The 18,637-nt window shown below is 45.9% G+C and overlaps 1 protein-coding gene across 1 annotated transcript; it reads right to left on the bottom strand.

Moving 5' to 3' along the window:
* Positions 1 to 1,936: 1,936 nt before the first annotated feature.
* On the bottom strand, positions 1,937 to 18,041 carry adamts5 (ADAM metallopeptidase with thrombospondin type 1 motif, 5 (aggrecanase-2)). Its single transcript, XM_084713696.1, has 8 exons — positions 16,696 to 18,041; positions 7,142 to 7,274; positions 6,745 to 6,912; positions 5,723 to 6,006; positions 4,278 to 4,461; positions 4,017 to 4,192; positions 3,753 to 3,928; positions 1,937 to 3,069 (listed from the first exon to the last, which is right to left on the bottom strand). The coding sequence occupies exons 1-8, from the start codon at positions 17,725 to 17,727 to the stop codon at positions 2,364 to 2,366; spliced, it is 2,859 nt and encodes a 952-aa protein (XP_084569822.1). The 5' UTR covers positions 17,728 to 18,041; the 3' UTR covers positions 1,937 to 2,363.
* Positions 18,042 to 18,637: the final 596 nt, after the last annotated feature.

Raw genomic sequence — 18,637 nt, 5'->3', positions numbered from 1 at the left:
GCTAGCTCTTGCTTACAGTCTTTATGCTAAGCTACACTAATAATTTCCTCGTTCTTGATTCGTTCTTAACGGACAGACTTGAGAGTGGTATCATTCTTCTCGTCTTTTTCTCTGCAAAAGAACAAATAAGTGTATTTGTTCTTTGTTTGTATACTTTCCAGACTCAGTGACCCCGAGTAGTCGCAAGGACTACTTCTTTGGGCAAAAGTAATCACTAAGAAATTGCTGACACTGGTGACTATGGATCCTCTGAAGTAACCATGGCATTGTTTCTGGTGTTCCAAGTTTCCGAAAATTTTTACATGTAATTTTTCAAAGCTGTGACCACAAATGAAATTCTATTCATCAACTGTGGTGGAGGCAAAACAACAAAACCAGAACTATCTGCACTAACTGCTCAATTCCACTTGTGGTAAATAAGAAACTGAACCAACCCTTTAAAACTTTCCATTTTGTGGCAAACAACACCCATCAGGACACAGGTTGAAACAATCATTTGCAAATACAGAATGTAAAGTAGTAAAATGAGGGAACGAGTGATGAAAAGAAAGAACGTGAAGAGAGTTGAATTGCAAAAGGACATTAATGACTGCATTAGTATCTCTCTTGCTGTCTTTGCGAGTATCCAGGGCACACATTGTCATATTAGCATTGCTTCCTAAACAGATAAACAGACAAACAGATATTACAACAACAACAACAAAAATGAGGGCCGTAAACCTCCCAGCACCAGCTTAATGATTGATACGAATGGAACTGAGAGCGACGAAGCTTCGAGACAAAAACACATGTTCCCGGTACATACTGCATGTGCTTAAAACACAGGCCGGGGTACATGAATGTGCTAGCACATAACACACACACACACTCAAACACACACACACACACTCACACACACACACAAGTCAAGCACTGCCCCAAACCTGTGAGTCATCATTAACCTCCAAAAATGTTAAGGAGTGTCGTGGTTGCTTTGTCCCTTTGTCAATTTAACTCTGAAGGCCGGCGTACGCTCCCTTTCCATCCAATCAGCTGTTTTAACATTGTACAGGTGATTATCAGTTTAAGTACTTGTGCGATCAGGAAGAAGTTTCCTCCAAACTTCTCAAGAACCGTATCTGAACAGTTTAAGACTGATTTGTTGCCCAGCTGTGTATAATACCACTGTGCTGTTTGGATAAATTTCTGGGTTTACCCATTCACTGTTGGTCGAGAAGTCACCATCCCATGCCACCGCCTTATATTCATTCTACTGGATGGTCTTCAGCTGGACAGATCAGTCAAAGAAAGACATGGAACGCTTATAGTCGGGGCATGTAGACAGCCCTGATCCAAGACCGTCACACATCTCCTGTAATTTGGACATTGCGGTCAGAGAGTGGCTCATAAAATTCTTGGACATGCCTCCGATATGGTCTAAAATACTGCAATCCGATTTCACGCAATAGTTAGCCCTGAAATGGGACCCTGCTACCGTCCAGTAGTGTACACCGTTTTAAAAAAAATGTGAGCCAGGTCATACAATGAAAGTAATATTTATATATATTTCAATGTACTGGTATCAGATTGGTACTTCATGTTTACCAACACACAAGGTTCTGTATGAGAATTGCAACATGAAGGAAAAAAACGGTATCAGAACAACTCTACCATCTGTTGAGTTTGTCAGGCTTCCTGTCGCAAATTTTATGAGCCATCCATTTGTCAAAATATCCAGATTCAGGGGAGCGGCAATCCAGGACCGTAGTCCGGAATGTAGTGTGACGGTTGCGGGTCAGAGCTACAATACAGGCAGAAATTACGACACGGTGAATAACGAGTGCTTCCCATCGTTGGCGCTCTTGTCTCGGACACACAGACATGACAAAAGGGGTGCGACTTCCGAATCCCCACAGTGATTAGAACACATGGAATAGCATAAAAAACAAACAAACAAACAAACAAAAAAAAAAAAACACGACACGCATGCCAGTACAGGGCAACACACACTAAGCCTCCAGGGTTTGGAGACAGAAGTAAAGACAATCAGTTACTGTCCATGTGGAAATGACATGCAATTTAAGTCCTTAGCTGTGCCAGGGCCATACTTGTCATTATCGTACGGAAACTGTCCTCCGTCCTACTCTGCATAGCTACTATGATTCCAGGACATTCCTCTGGCATATCGTCGGGTACATCCATGCCGATCTGTCTCTGAGTCTCTGTGGATTTGGTCCAGGCTCTTTCGGCCAACATTCACAGTCCGGTTTAAGGTTCTATGTCTGAAACTCACTGGTCCACCGTCCCACGTCCAGCACTTGAGACCTTTATCAGATGCACAGTCTTCCAACAAATTGTTTCTTGTCTTGCGACTTGTTGCCACCTCAACATTTCTTTACCAGACAGTGTTTGAAGGCAGAGGGGCGGGCACCCAGCACGCAGCCCTTGGATAGTTTCCCGTCCCGGTCCTTACACTGCACTGTCCGGCTCTGCCAGCCAGTGTCACAAGTCCTGGAGCAAGTCATCCAGGCCCCTGTTACCCACTGGGGCCCTGGGGGTGGGGTGGAGGCACCTGGGGCTGTAGGAGGCCCTGGGACCAGGACAGGGGGAACAGAGGAAGACGTAGTGGTGCTACTGGTGGTGGTGGTGGTGGTGGTGGTGGTTCTCGTTGTGGTTGAGACTGTTGTAGTGCTGTGCACGGGGATTGACTTTGGGTTGGGGACGAGTGGAGCCGAGGGCTGCTGTGGGGCTGTCCGGCGGGGCATGAAGAAGCTATAACGAACGTCTAAGGGCTTTTTAGCATCTGTCGCTAGAATCTGGATCACCAAAGGTTCTTGGAGGGCCCCGGGACCCATGCTGTGAAGCCACTCGTCCCTTTGGCTCCAGCCGCTGTAGTTGAGCACAGTACCGTTGAGTGGGATGATTGTCTCGGAGGTGGAGATCATGAACTTGCCGTTCAGAAGGTACTCGCTGTTGGGGCGTCGGATGGCCAGGTAGGCGGTGTAGCGAGTCTGGTCCTTGGCCTTGTGCTGACGAACCTTGATGTGGGTGGAGCCTGCAGGGATCTTCACCACGTCGGTGTAGCCCTTACTGTTGAGCAAGAGAAAAAGCAGAAGTGAGGTCAGATCAGTATGTAGTACAGCTTTTAAACCAAATATTGGACTGGAGCGGTAGTACCAAATATTACAGCTAGGTGTCGCACATAACTCAGCAGTGGAACATAATGAGAGACAATGAATTAGACTGGAGCTGCAAATTTTCCATGACATGTTCCTGCAAATGTTTCACAATAAAAGCCTTGGTGTTGCTACCTTTTGGAAATACAACAACCTTACATTTGCACCACCACAACAATTTATTTATTTATTTATTTAAAACTTCAGAGGTTTGGGACCAGGCTAACCTGTTAGCTTTCTGCCCAAGTGAGGAAGCAGAAGCACTATGAACAAGCTGAACAACTTGCATATAAACACAATCAGTCATTTGTTCAAATTGGATTTTTGCCTACAATAAAAAGGCTGGATTTCCATTTTTAGTCAGTGTGACTGCGAGGCCTTCAATTTGGGAATACTGTGTGAATGTTCAGGAGCTTTTCATGTTTTTCCCACTCTGCCAACATAAGATGAAAGCAGCATTCATCATACTGTAAAAGCCACAACGTATCTATATTGCATGAGCAAACTTGACATCACTAAACTGAAACTCTCCTCTGGTGTGTGTGTGCACTGTTCCCGTTCTCTAAAGATATATAATGCACTTGTCTTTTTTCTTACCTCTTCTTGGTGAAGTTTCCCACGACTCGTATGCATCCCGTGCTGTCGCCTCCGCATATACCGCACTTGTCAAACTGGAGCTTGGAGCCGATGATGCCATCGCAGCCTGTCCGGATGCATTTCCCTTTGACGCACACCGAGCTGCTGTAAGGACGACACTCCGTCCCGTCTACCACCTGAAGACAAACAGTCACACCATTGTTACCGTCATCTTCCAAACTTTTTTTTTCCAATTGCACCTTTTTTTTATTTAAACTAACTCACCCTCTGAGAGAAAACCACATAGTATCCTGTTCCTTTTGCTCTGCAGGTCAACTTGCACACATCTTTAGGGAGGATTCCTGCGTACTTCGGCACCCACTCGACGAAGGTCTTTACCCCTTTAGGATCTGTCTGGGGACCGTTGCGCACCTCACATTGCTCCTGACGGTAACTCTTACCTGCAGAAAAGTTCCAATAAAATTAGTGTGAAATTACCAGTGAATGAATTGGATCTGTCTGTCTATCTTAGGCTGTCACACTCACTTGATGGCGGACATGGTGTGACGTTGCAGGACCGATAGATGGCTCTCTTTCCTGTGCAGTAGCGCCCGTTGTTCCGCGGCGGCGGGTTGTTGCACAGGCGTTGAGCGAACTGCACCCCGCCTCCGCAAGTTCTGGAGCACGCACCCCACGGACCCCAGGAACTCCAGCTGCCGTGGTTGGACGCCTGGGAGAGGGAAGATGAAAAGAGGAGATGCGAGAGTTAAGGGGGAAATGACAGCAGAGGAGAGATCAGAGAGTAGAGACGACGAGGGGAAGAGAAAGAGGAAGAAAAGAGGAGATGAGAGAGGACAATTAGTGCTTATCAGACACGCTGGGAGTCAGTGTGGTTGCTGGGCCAAGCCACGTGTCACAGGGAAAGCCCTTTGGAGAGAGATCTGCGATAAAGAAAAGTGTGGGATGCATTGTGGTGTGGAGAAGAGACAGACGGAAAAGGAACGAGGCTATCCTCATGTGGTAGAGCCGCTCATTAAGGCAGCATGACTGGATCTGTGGTGTAACAGCTCACATGCTTCCCTTGAGGAACAGCCTGAATGAAATTCTTAAGGTAAAACAGTTATTTTTGTGTTTTTCCGACCAGCGCCACATGAGTCATCAGTGATAAAAACGACTGGATAAGTAGCATTTAACATTTTATGAGACAAAGTTGATTTTATAACCCTGAAGTTCTGCTTTTCCATTTCGTTCCACTGCTCAGTCTTAAACGGCTTCTTTCCACAGTAAAGGCGACTTAATCTGCAATCATACTACAAGAAACATAGAGAGGTTAAAGGATTCTGAAGTCTGAAATGGAGGGGCTTAACATTTCTCGGAGCTGCAAACTGGTCGTCATACTAGGCAGTGAAAATGAAGCGTGTCAGAACTTGGGCCGGGTCCACGCACGCAGCCGTCTGCCAAGGATCGAGTCAGACTCGTCAAACGTCATGTGACAAATAAACACAAAGAAAATACTCTTTCCCGCTCTCATTCTTCTTGACTTTTCACTTGCTTTCCCTCCCTGACACACACACACACACACACAGGCGCTGTCGATGGCCTGCCAAGAACAGATTTGGTCCTTTAACTCATTACGGCCAAATTCAATTTAGATGTGTTTAACTGAGGCCAGGAGAACAAATAGCTCAGATCAGCAGTGGCATAAATAACATAGACCACACAATGAAGTCACATAAAGAACCCGTGACATTCATTCCTCTCTTGAAGTGTCTCTCTCTCTCCTTTTCTAATTCATCTTTTTCTTTCGTACCAGCTGCCCTGTGTACTTTGTCTCCCACAGACAAATTTGTGCAGAGTGGAAACAAGCGCTTAAAATATCAGTTATTGAACTATAATAAGGAATCTATTTTGGATTCGAGTCATTTTTGTCTCATATCTCCATGTGCTTTCCCTGTTCCCCCTCATTTTCTGATACCATCCATCCGTCTTACCGAGTAGTGTCTCTTGCGGGTCTTGTCCACACACTTCCCCTGCAGGCAGATGCGTCCCTTCCCGCAGGGTGTTCCCTCCACGGCCGGCAGCTTCTTGGTCAGACACACCATCTGTCCCTGGCGGATCACGGCGCACCACAGCCGAGAACACACGTCCATGCCCGGACAGACCGTGTACTCGGGGCCGAAGGCCAGGCGACACTGGCGGACGGCATCGTAGCTCTGCCCCGGCAGCTCCTCGGGGCCCAGCAGGGGCTGGCGAGGAGTGTCGAGGAGACATTCAGCTACAGGAAAGAAGGAAGAGAGGATTTTAAAACAGGGTCTACAACCTATATTTACTTGGCTGGTCTTTGAAAGTCTAATTTAGTCTATTCCAAGGTGTTTTGATTTGGTCACCAACTGGCAAAGTAGGCCACATACCGTATTTTCTCAAATAGTGGCCAGGGCCTTTATTTATCTAGGATTAAGACTGGGGAGACATCAAATGTATCTTTTGGATCTTTAGCTGAAAAAGTTTGCCTCTGATTTATTGACAAATAAAACCTGCACGACCCATCAGTCAATGTGCTGGAGCAGCAGCAGATACTGTCAAGCTTGAAATGATGCTGTTGCTACATGAATCATGCTGGAAGCGTTTCTTAGCAAAATGTCAACAGGCAATGCTTTATAGCTGTCATGAATGAAACTACATGATGAAACGAGAACGCAAAGTATGACTCATCTTGATTTCCAGCCAGTGATCTGTCTTTGGCTGCACTGTAACTGCACTTTTTTAAGATGTTAATAGGATTGTAAATAACTTGTTGTTAACAGAGATTACAGCTTTTCTCAGTAAACAGCTCTCAGTGAAAGGTACTGTGGGAGAAAAGGCAAATTCACATGGATGCAATTTGTAGTCTGAGAAAATAAAACTCCTACTAGCTGGGAAAAGTTCTCACTCCTAAAAAGAACCGCAAATGTTTGCTGAACCACAAACGCTGACCCTCACGCTTTTGTTGTTGTACATTCTCTCCCACACTCACCGTTGCCATCATCGAAGAAGTCTGTGATGGTGGCCGAGGTGCAGCGGCTCCACGGTTTGGAGGCGTCGATGGAGGTGAGGATGGAGGACATGAGCCGCTTGTCGCTGTTCACCCCGAAACGCTCCTCGCAGAACTTGGAGTCGTCGTGGGACAAGCCGAGCAGGTGACCTGCGGAGCAGAGATAAAGGAGATGATGGATGAGAGAGAAGTGATGAGACTCAGCGCAGGTTTGCACAAGCAGCAAGAATGAGAAAAGAAAACATACAGATGAGTGCTCAGGTATCAGGTGGATGACATCAACAACACTCCTGTGATATCGATCGACAGTGTATGCATGCACTGGTGTGTTTTATCTTTGTTTCTGTGTTGATGTGTGCACGTGTGTATCCACGCCTACCTATCTCATGCGCGACAGTAAACGCAGCGTGGAGGCCGTCGTCCTCGATGACGGCACAGCTTCTCTCCGGAGAGCAGATGGTGCCGACGTCCGCCATACCCAGGGTGTCGCAGGAGTGGTGGCCGCAGAGGTCCTGGACGAAGGAAATAAGAGTTTAAATAAGCATTTCATCCCACAAAAAAAGAAGAGAAACCATGTAGTTTTCAATAAACAAGTAACCTCACTCTGATGAGTTCAGTCTTAATTTTAAGCCGATGCTTTAGTTTGGGAGCCACGAACATAAAGTCTAGTTTTCTCTCAGACGACCTGAATTACAATCTGTTCATTGTTTAATAACGTTATTATGAATTATGAATTCTAAATTTCAGCCATTGTGAAGACATTAAATTCAAGGCGTGATGTTCTTCTTATTGCTTTTGTTCTCTTGATCAAAGCCACTGTCTCTTAAAATGGGCGCTGACTTTGATCAAAAGCTGTTGCCCATTTTAGCTTTGCGATTCCATAAAGGAAAAAAAAAAGGACGGCCAAAATCGATGCAGCAGAGCTCCACACTCCAAAAACCCTGGGTACAACTCCCATAATGCAACGCTTCCTTTCGAACTCCACAACCCTACTCTGACCAAACTGAGACATTCAAACGATGCCAATGGAGTCATTTTCTCAGACTTGACAAATCTCCTCCAGAGCTACAGAAGACGTTTCTGCTTCCTGTCTGTCGGCCTCATGGGGTGCCAGAGTACATGGTATTGATCTTTGTTTTGATTCCCACACATGTCCATGCAGATGAGGCCTCAGGGTGCCCTGCTCGGCCCTGCTGAGTGCAGAGATCGATCAGTTAATCATACCGTCGCATCAGAGCCCACAAGCCTGCACACGGGTCTGTGCATGAGGGTACAGACTCACAACACAGCACAACATGTTTAATGTACATGTGCATACCACGCAGGCGCACATACGTGTACAGAAACAAACATCCATGCATGTGCACATGAGAACATCCGAAAAAGGAAAACACACACACACACACACACATCCCGTGGAGAGGATGAATCGTCATGTTAAGTGGTGCTGACAGGCCTGCTGGGTCGTGTGTGAGAGGCTCTCTGGGGAGGGTGTTTACCCGTTCCAGGCAGATCACTTTGGAACAAAATGCCTTGTGTTCTGCGCTCACACACATGACTGACTGGGTGGAACCACCTCAAACGCACAAAACACACACACAAGTACACGGGGATGTGCAGAAGTGTAAGAACGTGCGTGTAAATACAGCACAGGACACTGATGTTCACCACCTTCAAAAACTTTATGTTGACTTGACACAAACAAGACAAGTTTTGATTTTTTTAGTTCATTTTACTAAAATATATCAAGTTAATTAATTTACCTTGAATAATTTATGGATGGATGAAATATCTGAGATAATGTAAGCACACATTTTAACAAAATACATCATATATGGCTGGTGTTTTTTAGGCATTTTAACATGGAAATTTACATATTATAGCTTTAAGTTGAGTGAATTAATTGGGTTTACAGTGGGAGCAACATAAACTATACTTAATGGTACACATGGAGACAGAGAACAGGAAGAGAGTAAGTGCTTTTGCCAGTTGACTGCTGGATGCACAAGAATCAAACAAAGAGCGAGTCAAACACGCTCGCTGCATGGATGCTGCTCAGAGCCAAACTGTGCTCCAGTTTCTCTGAACTTTTCCATGTGCCGACGAGCTCAAGAACGATGGCGGGAAGCCTGTTTGTTTTCAGTCACACAGCGAGAACGTATAGAGACATTTGTCTTCATATTTGGTCTGTTTCTCTTTCCCCGTTTCCCACACTCTTTCACCCTGACGCTCTTTACGCCTCCCAGCAATTCATTTATTTATTCATTCACCCCCCCCCTCCCACGCCCTGGTCCCAGAACCGTTTTTGTTTCGATCTTGCTTGTACGTGCGACTTTTGTTACTACAACACAGTATAACAGGAAACACGTGGGCGATAAGTTGAAAATGGGGATCTCCTGTTAGAAATTAAATGGTGACATGCGAAAAATACCTGAAATTACTCCAAAACTCACATCCCTATCTACGTCTTATTTACTTCTTCCTTCTGCCAAATCTCTTCCCAACTTCTTGACACACATCTGACAGAGGACGGGAAAGACAAATACTTTCAGGAATCAGATGCTTAGGGTGGAGGAGGGGGGCGGAGGGCTGCAGGAAATTAAAGACAAGAACCGAGAGAACAACGAGTTACAGAAATATTGGCAGAAATAACAGGAGAACAGGTGGCAAGCTGGTTGTGAAGGTCAGGAGACGATCAGAGCTGCGTATGTGTGTTACAGGACCACTCGCGATCTAAGCCAAGGCCTGTGTTAAACAAACAGCCAGCCAGACCCAGACACACACACACCCCTCTCTTGCAGAGTGAGTTTAGCTCACTCCGTGATGAAAACACGCCTCAAGCTGATTCAACAAACCTGCTAATCAAAAGCAACAGAAACCAGCCCTCCGTCATTTGCTGGACAGGTTACAAATGACTGATCACCAGTGACTGACAGGTTGTCTAAATAAGTTCACTTTCATGCAACTTTATACTTGTTCTCTATTATATTTCATGGGGAAATATTGTACTTTCCAGCCACGCTAGCAGCAGAGCTACTGGAAATGCTAATGTTTCGAGTTTCTATCAGAGTCAAAGATTGTTCATTTCTGACAGAGCTAATCTTGTTATATTGGCCTATAAATAACCTTAATAAGTCGGCCTCTAAGTCCACGGCATCAAAGGTGGCATTCAGATCTAATAACAACATGACATGTGAGATCAGAACAGAATAAGCACTTGATTTCTGGTTAAGTGATGATCAAGTCCTTTAAAGGAGAAAGGAAGCCGCTTACTAAGAAAATAAAAGTGTGTGTATTTGACCTGAGTAAATGGTATTATTTTTCTTTTCATGGAAACGGGCCTAAGGTCAGCACTCGAAGGAAACTTAAGCCCATGATTGCGAACAGGGAGTGCAGTTTAAAGTCACTGATGCATCACGGCGTGAAGAGAGCGAGGTTCATGTTGTTGCTGATGGGCGGACTGAACTCCCTGGCCGGCTGTGTGTGTCGACAGGCGGAACCCCGGGTTCCGAGGTCCCGGGTTTGGGATCCAGCGGCTGTCTGCGGGTTGTCAACATACGCCAGTCGAAGTACAGCATGTGCGAAATATCAAGAACGGTTAAAACAAATAGAGGGACTGGCTGTGACGGGGGCGAGGGCTGGGAAATGTACACCTTAATGTACACATGGAGGAGGAGATGAGGACAGGAGGAGAGGAGACAAGTGCACAGGAAAAGGAGGAGTCCAAACTTCACACATGTGCACATTCCCACCTTCACTGTAAAAGGTTAAATGACATAACTGTGTGTTTAACACGTATGGAGGAAATGGATTGTGTATACGTCTACGCTTTGTCTATATCAGTGTGTAACTTACATCAATCATCATGACATAAGAGCCCCTCTGTGTTTCTGCAGGTTATTACTGCTTATAAACGTTCAGTGGAATCAGATGGTGATAATATGGAATTATCACTTCATCATTTTATTATTTAATAACAAAATCTGTGGTGATACTTTATTTTGATGGCAAATCACTTTGACTTTTGCACATAAAGGTGTCAAAGAGAGGTGTCATGTCAGTCTTATGAACACTCCTTCAAATAACGTTTCTTTGGGATCATGTATTGCATAACAGTGGTATATAATGATAGTTTTGAAAAGTTTGATTATTGTTATGTAATTTTGGGTACATTTTGTATCAACCTGGCGTATAAGTGTCCCTTATAATATGTCTGCACAATGTCAATGTCAAAAAGTTTTATAAATACTATTTTTCACTTGTGTTATGACAGGTTTGACAGCGGCCTGACCTCAGCCCAGGTTGAAAAGGTGAGCACTTCGGCATCACTGGCATCACAAGTGCCTGCTAGCAAAGTCTATCCAAATATTTGAGCTATTGCTGCACGAAGCAACTGAAAAAAAAAAAATCCAAATAACAGCATGAGCACACATGTATGTCAGTATCTCCACGGCTCCGGCTCTCTGGCCTCCTTACAGTGGGGCTTTGTCTTCTGTCTCCGAGCTCACAACAAGTGAACACAGCCATGCATAACACTTAATGTTCCCATATACACGAATGCGCGCTCAGAAGAGTCCCCGAGCCCCCTCAATGTGCCCGTTGTTTTGTTCTGGTGCTGGTATGTGTGGAACAGGGTGACACCGCCACACGGGTCAGCTCACTGCGGGTACGGGGTGTTGGAGTAATTGGACCTGACCACAAAGGGACGAGTTCCCTCAAACCCTGTGCACTCCCGCTGCAGCCACCCACCCCTCCTCTCTGTCCCTCCCATGTGGGAACAATGGACTGGTCTGACTTCACAGTCACTAAGTCTTCAGTGAGATTAAGTTCTAGTCCAGCAGGCTACAATAATCAGGGTCTACTTTACACACACACACAGGAAAAAGGCTATTTCTTTACACACATAAACTATAATTTGGTTACTTGACACCTCTGACATTCAGCACAATGGAGCGCTACGCAGACTGTTTGCCATAACACATCTGAACTGGATCTACGGTGCATCAATGTTTGTCTTTCCACGTTAAGTTTCCACTGAGGTTACAACCTAAGTTATTTTCCTGAGAGAGTCTTGAGAAAATAGCTACCACATTACCGTTTCTCTGCATCCAACTTGTTTTTTCTTTCTCTTTCAACCCAAAATGCAGTGAGGTACGAGGTACCTGCTCCAAATAATGGCTCCTTCCTGTTTGTGAAATGATGATTACTGTGCAGCTCTGGACGTTGAACGGGAACATTTTCTGACAGCCGAAAAGTGTGATTCTCGCAAAGAACAGGTCAAAACGATGTCGGGACTGTTGGGATAGACTTTGCCTATGCTCACATTAGAGCATTAGAGTTGGATAAGTTCTGGTTGGAGATAACTTTGCTGTTTTCACTGTCTTGATGGACTTGGATGATAAGCAATGCATCCAAACATTACCAAAAAGACAAAGAAAAATGAAAAGTTTCTGACAACAAAGATGCCATGAGGCTGTATAATCTCTGGAGAAAGAGGCAAAAGTGGAGAACCATAAAATGCATTGCAACATGTGGATGGAGAATTCTTTTCACTAATTAGTTTATGATGCTTTTCGATTTTCAAAACTTCTTTGGTCAAGTCTCGCTTGAACTATTGGCTTCATTGCTACACTGCACTGCTCCGTTTCATCCGTAAAGTTTCAGAAAATGTGCACAAACGTGAACAAAATGAACGCAGAGTATAGACAGAAAGCTCCGTCCGTTTCTGTATCAAACATTTGGCACAAATGAGCGTTTATACTCAGCCGCTGGCTGCATCTTAAATTCTGTAACAACATGCTTTTTATTACGCTTTAACAGTATGTGAGGTTTATTACCATGTCCAAAACCTCAGTATGAAATCAATAGGGCACATTTACAAGGAAATACTACAGTATCCAATTTATTGCTGTAGGGACAACAACAACATAACAGGAAGGATATCACATGCGCTTCCTCTGAGACACCAAAACAGCCTTAAATGCCCTGCTGACAGACTGACAGGATCAAGGTTGCACAGGGACAGGCTTGGTAAAGAAGAGGGAGGGATTTTGAAATTTAGAAGACATTTTTTGTTATTACAAGTATTAAAATACTGAAAAAGGTATTGTTTGATACCTGTACTGAATTCCAGTGCCAGCATCTATTCAAATGTGGACGTTACACGACCCTAACAAACATTTCTCAAGGAAAGAACTCAAGAATGTGACTTTAAAGTATGACTTGTTCTGAGTTGTTCTGTTTTCCTGCAGTGTTCAGGTGTAAACAAGCCTCAGCGCTGCTCATCTGTCCGTCATGATGATGGACACAGTAAAGTAAGAGCTATTTAAGCACTCAGACACAACACAGATGCTTGTTCAAAGTAAAATTAGGTAGCTGCTGCTTTCTGTAGCTTTTTAAGGTCACGACCTTGACGTCAAGTCATGCATCAGCTTTGTGTTTATTCTGCATGGCGCATTAAGCCTCATTTGTCCTGCAGAGATGCAGCAGATACAGATCACAGACTGTGTTTCTTAGAAGTCTGTGCTGTGTGACAGAGGCCACAGTGGATGATTATACCCTCTGCGTGCGACCGAGTGGGATCACCTGCCTCCGCTGCTGACAGCTAACATCCACAGTTTGACCTCCACCTTCAGCGGCGAAGGTGAGACGCGTGTGAATGAAGGTCAGGAGACAGGTGTATGAATAATGCAGGAGCTGCGACAGGTGAGACACAAATTAAATGCTGACAAACAGCTTTTTTAAAGAGGAAAATTCACTTTCAAGGTACCTAAACCAGACATTTACAGACTCTTGAAGGCTTTTTCATCACATCTAAGTTGCAAAATCCTTTATATCCACAGCGATCAATGTATATTTTACCAGCTGTTCATATTAAACTTGGACCGTTTGTTTGGTCAGGATTATTTAATGCTTGGTTTACATGAGTGATTGTGTAGCTAAATCACCAGTTGATGTTGATTTTTCAAGGAGCATATTCAAATTTAAGCATTACATTGAAAACATAACAGTTAAATTAAGTATTTTCCAAGCTTTCAAGACTTTGTATGAACCCTGCATACTGGTAAGGTCAATTTAAAGCTAATGTTGGCCTTTTATCCCTGATAAAAGCAGCATAACAGTTTGCAAAACATGTTTTTTCTTTGCATTGTTGAGTAATTCCTCTGATCATTCGTGGTTTTCTAGTTTACTGTCATCCTAAGGTCAAGATATTCCTGTTTTCCCTCCGTTAACAAACACACTTTATCATTTTCAGTTTTTTTTAAACAACATCCTTCTTCAAACGGGAATATTTTCTGATTTCTTTATTCCTCTGTGACAGGAAACTGAATATCTTTGGGTTGTGGACAAAATAAGACATTTGAGGACATTACATTGGGTTTTGGACAGTTAACTGGACAAATAACCAGTGATTTTTGTTCTAATACAGTTTCAGAGGTTTTTCTGATCTCAAAAGAATGTGGAAACTCTGCAGACTTGAAGGTTTTGGTGTGAAATACGAACAGACATTTTAAATCAACTGAATGCTACCCAGAGTTGAAGGGTGGATGGGTATTTTAAGAGCATCAAAGCCCCAGAAGAATTAAGAAAAATCCACAGTTGACCACCTGTCATGTTTCATTAGTTTACTGTCCATTTTGACTCTCTGCCTGCGCGTCCTGAGGCTGCCTCAGAGGCATCTGGATAGCTGTTTCCATGCCCGCCTGACCCTTCCCGCCCTGCCAAAACGCAACCACCGGAGGATGGCACCGTCTTCTTCCAGTCCTGCCCTTGCAGGTGTAGTGGCAACGGGGTTAGGTGGTTGGCATGGAGAAAACTGTGCCACCTTGCCAGCTCGCTGACCTCAGGTATGCACTACCGGCCGCCTTGCCAACGCATGACGGCGCCAACTTGCTGCCGATGCCAGGAGATCCGAGGTAATACCCCCACTGCTTGCTTTTTCCGCCCCGAGGAGCCGAGACAAGACCCTGCATGAGCTGAACACGCCGCAATCCAAGGCGAGCTATCTGACACGTCAACTGGAGCTCACCACCATAAAGCCACACCCGGAGAGGAGCGCAGAGGTGAAAAATGCATGTAGATGTGCTGCTGCTGCCCTGCGGCTGTCGACCGGGCAGGCAGGGAGGGAAGGAGGAGAAAGAAAAGGACGGTGAGAGGAGGGATAAATGAGTGTGGTCTCGGTAAACGTACGGCTCCTCACAGGGTGGATGTGTTTGTTTTTCTGACAGCTCCCAGCCCCAGCTGACAGACGCTGGAAAAGAAGTAACCGGGAAAAAATGTGCAGACTGGAGTGATGAGAGGGAGAGAGAAGGAGGGAGGGAGGAACTGCAATGCTGGGATGACTACCCAATTAACTGCAGTTTCAAGGGGAGTTTTAGGGATATTTCTGCAGTGCACCCGGCAGCTGATTTCTAACCTCCTACCCTGGGAAGAATTTGCGCGCACGCGCCTCAGATCACACACTCGGAGGCTTTTGGGCCGTCAGGGGACTGGGAGGGGAGGCTGGAGACAGAAGAGCCCGCCTAGAAAAACATCAGGCGCAGGAAATACAGCTTTTTAAGCGTTTCACAGACGCTGGGCTGAGTTTTACGCATGCAAGAATCAGCAAAAAGGAGACAGAAGGAGAGGGAAAACATGTAGGGGAGAGCAGGGCATCTTGTAACATGGGTAAGTTGTTATGTCTCCAACACAAGAGGGCGCTATCTAAAAAAATCTAAGCTTTACATGAGAAACTCACTGCTCTGAAGTCATTTTGCTCTTCATATACAGTATAGAGTGCTGCAGGAAACAGTTAGCATATTAGCACATGTGAATTTTGAAAAAAAAGTCACTAACAAGTGGCTAAATGAGACTGCAGAAATTGTTGGAGACATTAAACGTCATCACACCAAACATTCACTTAATGGTGGCAAAATTGAGTCACGCAACCGTGTTGTAGCTCATTTATAGCATAATGTTAGCTCTTTATTTCTGGCAAGTGCATTTGCGCCTCAAAAATCATAAGAGTGGTTTTCGTGTGAGAAGATTATCTTGCTGAACAAAATGTGGCAGTACTTTTGTTCGCCACAGACCTTATTTTCTGCACCAACACAATACAATTTTTTGTAGAGGGAACCAGAGAGATGCTCATTTCTGAGTTATGTCATCCCAGCAGCACTCTGCTTTATTCTTGACATGCAGTTGGCCAAACCTCAATATACACTGGAAATAAAATAATAAAACTTTGTAGTAAGTAAGTTTGTGAACAAAAGTATTGTGCTAAAGCTATCTTGAGATATAGCGAGCCGTTACCTTGAATAAATTATCAGTTTCTCTGCATTTGAGCATTATTGCAAACATGTTGGATAATGTAAGCACTTAACAAAATATATGCATATATCTAGCATGTTAATGCAGAAATGTTACGTATTATACCTTTAAAAATGTATAACTCTATATTTAGGTGAGAATTTAAAATCTAAAGGTTGTACATTTGTGCACAAGTATTTACTCTTTAATGCAAGATGGAAAATGAGTGAGTGTGATTTTCTGAGACTGAGAAATTGAAGTGAGAGCAGAAAATGTGACAAAAAGCCCCGCTCTCCCCTACAGAAGGGGTGGATGTAAGGAGACGCATGTGGGAAGCAGGCTGTAGTTTTTACTCCTGACTGACTGATGCAGAATGACGACTTTATGTGATGTGTGTCAGTTATTTTCACTACAGAGTGTGTTTGAGCTGTTTATAAGCTATTTGCATTAAGCCGGCCGGGGATTTTAATCTGCAACCGCTTAGCTGCAGTCAACCAGCTGCCACCGCGTGCACCATCAAAATAAAAACAAACCGTGGCGTCACTACGCTGCTTGGCGTCAAACCGCCTCTCCTCCGCCGCGTGGGCCGGGAGACAGGCGGCGGACAGGTGGAGGTGGAGAGAGGAAGGAGGGGAGTTTGTTTACCTGCCTGGTGAAGAGGATGGCGGCGTCATGGTGATGCTGGTGATCATCATCCAGCGGGTTCTGCTGGTTCTGCCACTTGCAGAAACTCTTCAGGGTCGCGGCAGCGTTCTTGGACACCTCGAGCCCCTTCTCCTTGTCGGTGACGGTGGTCACCTTCACCACCGACAGCCGGATGGGGTTCTCGATGCTGGCGTGTCCGTACAGCTTGGAGGCGATGGAGGCCAGCGTGAGCAGGTAGTGGTTCAGGTCCTTGCCGTACTTCTTGGTCATGGTGTCGTCGGCCACCAGGAGCAGCTCCACGTGCCGGGCGCGAGAAACCGACCTCTTGCGGCGCGCAGCTTTGGGGATCTCGCTCCACCACCTCCTTCCGCGCTGGCCGTGCGCCTCCGCCTCCCGCGCCCGCTTCCCGGCTCTGCGCCGGCGTCCCCTGCGCCCGTCGCGCGTCCCGCAGCTCTCACGCCCCTCGCGCATAGCCTCGAAACTGAAGCTCTCGCGCGTGAACACGTGGAGCGCGCTCTCCGCGTCCTTGTCCTGGAGGGTGCGCGCGTCGTGCTCGTGTCCCTTCGCCCTGATGATGGGCGTGATGGAGTAGCGCGCATGGCTCACCGCGAAGAAGCCCTCGAGACCCCCGCCGCACAGGTTGAACACCGCGAGGGACTCAGGGTTCGAGTCCACGGTCCCGCGGTACACGCACTCCCGCTGCAGGGACGCGGGGCTGTCCCCCATCAGAGGGAGGACGTACTGCGGGCTGAAGTGATGCGACAGCACCGACTCGTCCCGCTCCATGTCCAGCTGGAAGCGGCTCCCATCCAGGTACAGCAGGTAGCCCACCCTCCCACCGCCGTGGTAAATCCGGTCAATGGTCCGCACCACCCCGTCTGTCCTCCGGGCAGGTGCGAGGAGAGACCCGTTCGCAGGTGGCAGATAGAAACCCTGGAAAGTAGAAGCTCCAAGCTCCAACTCCACGACGCACAGCAGCAGCACCCGAAACCAGAGCCTGCACCCGGCCAGAGCACCAAGGAGCCGCACCATTGTTCATTCCAGCCCGAACAACATCTATAGTATCCACTAAAACAGCCGCGGACCGGCCGAAGAACGCGCAACTTTTATTTGTTCCTCCAAAAAGCGCATCCTCCTGGTGTCCAAATCCCCCGTGAAAACACACACAGGAGCAACCAACAGGCGAGCAAACAAAACCATTGAGGAAAAGAAAAGGAAACTGGAGAAAGAAAAAAGAGCAGCAGCAGAGAGGGACCGTGGAAGTGTGTGCAGGCTGGAGAGCACTGAGCTGAACTTGGAGAACAAAAACACAAAGTTTGCTCTTAATAGGACCCGGAGAGAAAAAGTCCTGCCCCCTTTGCGCTCAATCACCACTCCTCCACCACCACCCCCCTCTCTTTTCTCTCTCTCTCTCTCTCTCTCTCTCGCTCTCTCTCTCTCTCTCTCACTCTCTCTCTCTCTCTCCTCTGCCTCCCTCCTCTCTCCAGCTCCCTCTCCTCCTCAAATCAGAGTAAAGTCAAGTGCCGGAGGAGAGAAACCTGAACAATGCTGTCAGCGGAGCAGAGGAGAGAGAAGTCCGTCAGAGAGAGAGAGAAACAGATCCAGTCTGAAGTCACTGCTGGTTTGGAATAAATCATAAAAATCTACCTCATGTGTGACATGATGGTAACAAACAAATGATGATCACTTTTCCCAAAACCTGAGGTGATTTCCTAAAATGTTTTGTACCGTCCACAACCTGAAAATACTCAGTAGAGCCAGACAGATATATCAATCCAATGAATATTATCGACCTGATACAGCTAAATCCATATTTCTGTATTTTTCCCCCCTTTATTTCACATATATTTGATCTTTTTTCTTAATTTGAGTCATTCTTTTCAGTCCCTGATATCAGTATTGGCCTCCAACATCCAATATGGGTCAGGCCCTCAGGTGTTTT

This window comes from Lutjanus erythropterus, chromosome 24, assembly GCF_056507025.1.
Source record: "Lutjanus erythropterus isolate fLutEry1 chromosome 24, fLutEry1.hap2, whole genome shotgun sequence".
Taxonomy (NCBI): domain Eukaryota; kingdom Metazoa; phylum Chordata; class Actinopteri; order Lutjaniformes; family Lutjanidae; genus Lutjanus; species Lutjanus erythropterus.
Note: the sequence above shows the minus strand (reverse complement) of the source record. Positions and strands in the feature narration are given on the sequence as shown.

Bases quoted from the DNA above. Each gene is read 5' to 3' on its own strand.
- adamts5 (XM_084713696.1), bottom strand. From the start codon at position 17,727: ATGGTGCGGCTCCTTGGTGCTCTGGCCGGGTGCAGGCTCTGGTTTCGG. The intron at 7,275-16,695 runs GTAAACAAACTC...TCCTTCGTCCAG, and splicing joins CCATCCTCTTCACCAGGCAG to GACCTCTGCGGCCACCACTC. The intron at 4,193-4,277 runs GTGAGTGTGACA...ACTTTTCTGCAG, and splicing joins CACACCATGTCCGCCATCAA to GTAAGAGTTACCGTCAGGAG.